The following is a 7,500-nucleotide window of genomic DNA, read 5'->3' on the forward strand; positions in this document are numbered from 1 at the left end:
GCTCACTCCAGTGATGTTAAGATAGCTTAGGAATATCTTTCAAGATTTCAGAAAATCACTAAAAATCCAAATCACCTTTTAAGCATTAGTAATATATTGGTAAAAAATACTATGGGTCTAGTCTTTTAGCACCCCAGGTAGTACACTTAGGCCAAAAGAGTGATAATCTGCGTCTGGCTCCAGTGTATAAGGATAAGGCTACTGGCACCATGGATTAAAACTTTCTCAACTACAGCAGAGGTCTAATTACTACTGGCACCCTGGTGTAAGACTAATTACAGCATATAACTGATAGCGGTACCCTAGCTTAAAAGGATTTCCTCAACAACAACAAAGAACTACTAATGATACACTGGCTTAAGACTTTCCCAGTCACAACGGAGAAGTACTCAAATGGTACCTTGGCTTAAGACTCTATATGATAAAGATCATAGTAATTCTTTATAAGTAAACTGGTTCTTCTTCCTCAAGTTACCTCTCGTTCTCCGAGTCCCTCCCTAATAGCTTGCACACGTCCAGGGCTCGCTAGTGTTCCTTAGATTTCAAGTGCTATCAGCATTGTAGCCACGGCTAGGACGAATAGGAGTACATTCACACCTGTAGGAGATTCTATGCTTGATGAGAGTCCGGGATCTGGAACGTTTGAGGGAGCTTTGACGTCTGGGTTTTGGGTCGATGGAGCTTTGGTGACCAGGTGTTCGGTCGAGGGATATCTAGAGTCTGAGAGTTGAGTTGAAGGAGCTTTCCGGTCTGGGTTTTCAGTTGAAGGAGCTTTGCGGTCTGGGTTTATAGTTGAAGGAGCTTTCCGGTCTGGGTTTTCAGTTGAAGGAGCTTTGCGGTCTGGGTTTACAGTTGAAGGAGCTTTGCGGTCTGGGTTTTCAGTTGAAGGAGCTTTGCGGTCTGGGTTTACAGTTGAAGGAGCTTTGCGGTCTGGGTTTACAGTTGAAGGAGCTTTCAAGTGAAGTTGTTGGGTTGGGGGATCTTTGGTGTCTCGGTGTTGTGTCAACTGAGGATCTGATTTGTGGTGGCCATTGAATCAACATTAGTATTTTATGATGCCTATTTGTATTAGCTGTGTTTTCATGTAACATCAATAAGTATCCCTTATGAAAAGCTGTTATCAATACAACTTCACCATTACCCCTATCAGTCTCACACAGATATTTACCCAGCCAATGCAGAGGATATAAAAAAAAGGATGATTATAGGCCTAAATTTCGAACCCTCCCTCGAGACGCGATACCCTTACAGTTTCTGATGTTAGTGTTATATTTCTTTCTCATGTGAATTATGATATCTAAAAGCTGATATAGAGACACAATAGAAAGGAAACAATTGCAAACGCTTTTCTCTTCATTGCAGTAATTTAAAGCTCACCTGACTCTGTACCCGGGCAGTACTCAGTTAAATCCTCAGGACACGTTTCATTCCACTGGACCTTACCCTCATAGGACGCATGGAAATTAATCAGTTTCACGCCTGTACAGCAGGTGAAGTCACTGTCGACAGGAGGTAGGATACGGAGAACTAAGGCTCGGTTTTCGTTCTGTTCGGAGAAAATCATGAGGTGATACACACACACACATACAACTATATATTCACATAGCCGTCACGGGAAGTAATTACTAATCGTTGAAACACTCATCACTCACAACTCACCTTGGAAAGTTCGACTGCATACCACTTTTCATCTAGGGAACGGGTTACAATGTTATCCGTGTTGTTAGCAAAGATATAAAAAGTGACTTTGGTAGCGTTCTGGTTGGGCTTCAGGTACTTGATGGAAGGCAAGTCGCGAGGAAGGCCTTCTTTATCTGAGGATGAGATTCGTTAATTAGGAGAGAGAGAGAGTGTGTGTGTGTGTGTTTCTTACAACTAAGTAGTTGTAAGAAAACGCAGATTGAGTAAATGAAAAAGGAAAACTGGAATTCACTCGAGACTCACCGGCCGCGGCCAGAGGCAAGCCTCGGCTCAGCGCCAGGAGCAGGAGGCCGCGAAGCAAGGCGGCGGCCATGTTGAGTCGGCGCTCTCCCTCCTCGGCAGCGAACTCCTCCTTGACCGTCGAGTTCCACGCTGAACGAGGTGTTCAATACTTGTTATTAGTTCAGATGTAGGTAAATGAAATCATTATTTCGGTCTTTTTGTCTCTAATTCTTCCCTCTCCGCCCTTTCTCTCCATCTCTCTCTCTCTTTCTCCATATATATATATATATATATATGTATATATATATATATATATATATATATATATATATGTATATATATATATATGTGTGTGTGTGTACGTGTGCGTGTGTGTGTGTGTGTGTGTGTGTGTGTGTGTGTGTGCATGTGTGTGTGTGTGTGTGTGTGTGTGTGTGTGTGTGTGTGTGTGTGTGTCACATAAGTAAATTAATGAATTAATAAAATATATATATATATGTATATATATGTATATATATATATCGCATAGGTAAATTAATCATAAATAAGAAACACACACACACACACACACACACACACACACACACGCACACACATACACACACACACACACACACACACACACACACACATATATATATATATATATATATATATATATATATATATATATGTATGTGTATATATATATATATTTATATATATATATATATATATATATATATATATATATATATATATATATATATATATGTATCAGCTGTGTCTAGGACGAATATCCGCCAAGCGATGAGACTGGTAAGACTAATGAAATTACCTTTTCGTATCTGCAGTAGACGCTGTATATATGTAAGTATATATACACATATATATTTTTTTTATGGAGGGAGGCGCGTTCCCTGCCCCTGAGCTGCCTCCCACGCAGCCTCGATAGATACTGTGGCGTCGTTCGTCACCGACTGAGAGCGTTGCTACTTCCGCCAGCATCTTTGGGGCCGGAACTAAAAAAAAAAAAAAAAAAGGAAAGATAAAGAGGCTTACAGAGCAATATATCACTTCTCATCGGACCCGAGCTCTTGTGAGGTTTGCTCTCTACAACATTCATACACACTTTGATTAATTGGCCTTATATACATCGCGCGTATATTCATTCATTTATTTGTTTACGAACTGTAAGACTTGACTTAATTTTCTCTTATTTATTTATTCATTTTTTTAATTTATCTGTCTCTCTCCCTTCCTCTCTCTCTCTTCCTCCCTCCCTCCCTCCCTCCCATTTTCTATTTCTCATTCATCTATCTATTCATTTATATACCTATCTATCAATTCATTTATATATCTATTTATAAATTTGCGAATTTTAAAGGCCCGGAGATCATTTCTTCTTCTATATTAAGCCAAGCTTCAACCATTATATATTCCACCTCCCAATCCCTTGCTTGTTATTGTCGTGGGGGGCCTACTTATACAGAGCTTGGAGACTGAGGCTCAATGTAGGACTTGGACCCCACCCCTCGCCTTAACTAATTTTGCATGGTCTTTTCTTTTCCTTTCCTTTTCCTTTTCTTCATCCCCTTGTTCTGTCCACTAAGCGTTAACTCATGTTTACCCTTTTCGCCACACTGCTTGATCATAATGTTATATGACCTTTGATGACTGGCACATTTGTTTTAAAGATCAAACATTCTGGAAATCCACAAACATCGTCTTGTGAACCACAAATACTTCCTTATCCGGAAGCTTCACTCCAGAGCCCCAACTTATCGCTATATCGCTCTTCCTCTCTTCCTGTCTTCCTGTTTTCCTGTCTTCCTGTCTTCCTGTCTTCCTGTCTTCCTCGCTTCCTCGCTTCCTCTCTTCCTCTCTCCTCTCTCTCTCCCTCTCTCCTCTCTCCCTCCCCGGTACAAGTGATATTTCAAGGACCTCTTTTCGACCTTCGTATAAAGCCCAGGTAATATTTAGCCGTTAACTTTACATCTAGGCCTTAACCGGCGAGAGAGAGAGAGAGAGAGAGAGAGAGAGAGAGAGAGAGAGAGAGAGAGAGAGAGAGAGAGAGAGAGAGAGAGAGAGAGAGAGAGAGAGAGAGAGAGAGAGAGAGAGAGAGAGAGAGAGAGAGAGAGAGAGAGAGAGAGAGAGAGAGAGAGAGAGAGAGAGAGAGAGAGAGAGAGAGAGAGAAAGTGAGAGAGAAAAACAGAGAGATATAGAGAGAGACAGAAACATAGAGACAGAGAGAGACAGAGAGAGAGACAGAAACAGACAGTGACATACAGAGAGAGAGAGAGAGAGAGAGAGAGAGAGAGAGAGAGAGAGAGAGAGAGAGAGAGAGAGAAAGAGAGAGAGAAAGAGAGAGGGAGACTGAGTGAGTCACAAATGCATGAGAGAGCCGCAAAATGATATTCGTGAATAAGAGGAGTAATATACCACTGATAGAAGTCATTATCATATATAAATAAACTCAAGGAGTCTGATTCAAAACAATGTTCATCTAGATATTGATCATAACTTTATTTTAACTTAGATCTACCCACCAAAGAATCATAATGGCCGTACCTACAATATCTTAATATGATTTTCGAGACGTTTCCAACTCGTCAATGTTCCTCATCAGACGAAATGGTTAATCGATTATTAGTTCTTCTGATAAGGACCTCCCTTGGCGTTCGAAAAGTTACGATTTAATTTCAGTTCTTGTTGAGGCTTTGCCCTTTTTATCTTAGTGTACTCGTTACTGCGTTTGTGTGTTTATAATCATCGAGGTTACAATATAAATCTAATGACTATTAACTCTGATAAACGTATAGCGGAAGACACCAAGACTGTATTCGGTTCTGATAAAATGCAATAATTAGTTACAGTTGTTGCTTGGCGTAGACGTAGTAGATACACGTCAAAAATGTTTTTTCGAAACCGTTATGAACTTAAACATAAGATATTACGAACACAAGACTTAATGAACCTAAGAATTACGAGTCTGCAAGTTTATGATATACACGTAGAAAATTATAAAATCTACAAGCTTATAAACGTAAAACTTTTTTTAAAATCTTCTAGCTAAAACTTTATGAATTTATAAGTTTATGAACTCAAACCTGGAAGTTCCTTTGACAGATAACTTTGCTGATCTATGAATACTAACATTAATTATTATTCGTTTGTGATTTATACACCATTGCTGATCATGCAGTCATATCTGGAGGAATAACATTGTTATTCTTTATAAACAAGTATATGAACGCGGATAGCCGGCCGTGAAAATACATCCATTACTTAGTGCAAAACATGCCATTCCCCTCCCCCCCCCAAAAAAAAGAGAAACACATCATTATACCCACAGTCACAGCGAATTCCAAAGTGAACGAAAAAAATGGACAGCGTCATCACTCGCAATTATGCTTCATTTCGTTTTCGCCTTTAAAACATTGTTGCACAAAGGCGATGGATTTTGTTGCAAACCGACGTAGATGTTACAGTGTCGTTGCTGATTGTGGTTGATTTTCTTCGCTGGCAGACGAAAATTCTCTTGATTATCACCTTTGTTCTGATGATTTCTGCTGGCAATTTATTTTTCTTTCTTTCTTTTTAATTCTTCCTCGTCCACAGAGAATATAAGCAAATTTGTTTTGTGAATGAATGGTTAGTCATAAACATATCTGCAATGGGTGATCATTTTTTTATTGATATATACTGTACATATGGAAGTTATGCATCCTGTAATTCATAATTATGTTTCTTCAAAATTTAGATAAATTAGACAATTTAGATAACTGAATCAATACTTAAAAGACATAGGACAGATAATGTCAGTCTTTGTAAAAAAAAAAACTTTCTCTTTCAAACCATACTTAGTGGCTTAGCTTCTAAATCATTCTCCTGCCGCAACATCAAAATATTATTAACAATAATACAATTAACAGAAATAGGAATGACACTGCAACAAGAGTAAATTGCCCCGCAAAGTGTGTGTGGTTCCCAGGACCTGAAAACATCAGAGGGAATTAACACGTGTGGTTCCTGGAAATTTCGTTCGTGTATGTATACATGTGTGTGTGTGTGTGTGTGTGTGTGTGTGTGTGTGTGTGTGTGTGTGTGTGTGTGTGTGTGTGTGTGTGTGTGTGTGTGTGTGTGTTTATATATATATTGACACAGAGACAAACACAGTAACGTGTACACAAAGATGAAAGGAAAACAGTAAGAAAATAAAATTTTATTTTCTTACTGTGGCGGTTTTCCTTTCATATATATATATATATATATATATATATATATATATATATGTATATATATGTTTGTTTAGTGCTGGAGGAGATAAACAGAGTGGTACATAGCTAGAGATAATATACATAAGAAAAAACATTCAATATAATTCAAACTTGTTGATGTAATGAAGAAGGTAACATATTTAGCACAGTCATAACGATATGATTAATTTTAATTATTATTTATATGGAATATTAAGTTATATCCTCCTTCTCTTTCTCTTATCCTTCGTATTAATACAGTTTCTGTAGCAACGCCATGAATATAATACCATTTCTTCGTTGATAATAGTTTTTAATCGCAAATGGAATATATCTGTCGAATCTTGTTAATCATGGAGCTACTACTCATAGTTTTTTTGCCTTTACTTCATTGTTTGATGTTTTAAGGAAATGTCTTATAATCGTATGAATTGCAATCATATGAATTACACAGCTTAGTCAAACATACGCTGAATTTCAATTTAATTTATTTGGGCAGGGAAGTAAGAGCAGTATACTATATGATCATACCGTCAATAATGATAAGAAAGAAAAAGAGTAACTTCATACCCACTGTTATTTGATAATGCATTTACAGCTTGTGAATTACAGATAATCCTATACTATAAATACACCTTCGCTAAGAACTACAGTATGACGACTGTATGATAATATGGAGCCTTTAATCATAAGCGAGGCACACAACACAGTTACGCACCTGTTTTCGTGGCCAAGCTAGTGTCCGGGCATGAAAAAGTCCTCTTCTGTTTTGTCAGGACTTCAGGGCACGTGTCGCTCCATGTGACTGGTTCAGTCGACTCCACATAGTAGTTTAGGAGCCTCTGACCTGGGCTGGAGGGGATGACCTTGTCTGGATGCGAGGACACGTGGAGAACGAAGTCGCCTGCCTTGTTCTGTTCGGGAGAAGCGATAGAGCGCTCGTATTGCAGAGGAAAGACTGACTCTCGATAACTGTATTTTGGTTTCTAGAACATATTTCATTCGGAAATCAACTGGTCTTTTAGGTTCAGGTCAGCTCAGTGAGATCTACCTTTGCCTTGTTTGTGGTCCAACCCATTTTTCCTAATAGGACTGACTCATCTGATAATGAATGGGTATCGCGGACCAAGAAACAGTGGTACCAAAGGAAGTAAAATTGTTATTTGGGGGTCATGCAACTGATCCCAGGCGCGCTGCATTGTTCGCAACGTCAATTAACACTACAGCTATTCCATCTGTCATGCACAGAGGTTGCCTATCTCCATTCCAAGAAGAATACCCTCTTCCCTATATTCATTTATATACTATAATCCTCCCTATATATTTATCAGAGAGTGCG

The 7,500-nt window shown here is 38.7% G+C and overlaps 1 protein-coding gene across 1 annotated transcript in view; it reads right to left on the minus strand.

Annotated features, from left to right (window-relative positions):
- LOC125042162 (adhesive plaque matrix protein-like) overlaps window positions 1–2,874 on the minus strand; it is a 3,295-nt gene extending 421 nt beyond the window's left edge. The window contains exons 1-5 of the mRNA XM_047637630.1: window positions 2,741–2,874; window positions 1,945–2,073; window positions 1,660–1,814; window positions 1,378–1,546; window positions 1–1,014 (exon numbers count right to left, since the gene is read on the minus strand). The exon at window positions 1–1,014 is cut by the window's left edge and continues 421 nt beyond it. Coding sequence (XP_047493586.1) covers window positions 536–1,014; window positions 1,378–1,546; window positions 1,660–1,814; window positions 1,945–2,014 — 873 coding nt within the window. The 5' untranslated portion in view covers window positions 2,015–2,073; window positions 2,741–2,874 and the 3' untranslated portion in view covers window positions 1–535. The remainder of the gene's footprint in view (window positions 1,015–1,377; window positions 1,547–1,659; window positions 1,815–1,944; window positions 2,074–2,740) is intronic.
- Window positions 2,875–7,500: the final 4,626 nt, after the last annotated feature.

This window comes from Penaeus chinensis, chromosome 31 (assembly GCF_019202785.1).
Source record: "Penaeus chinensis breed Huanghai No. 1 chromosome 31, ASM1920278v2, whole genome shotgun sequence".
NCBI classification, from domain to species: domain Eukaryota; kingdom Metazoa; phylum Arthropoda; class Malacostraca; order Decapoda; family Penaeidae; genus Penaeus; species Penaeus chinensis.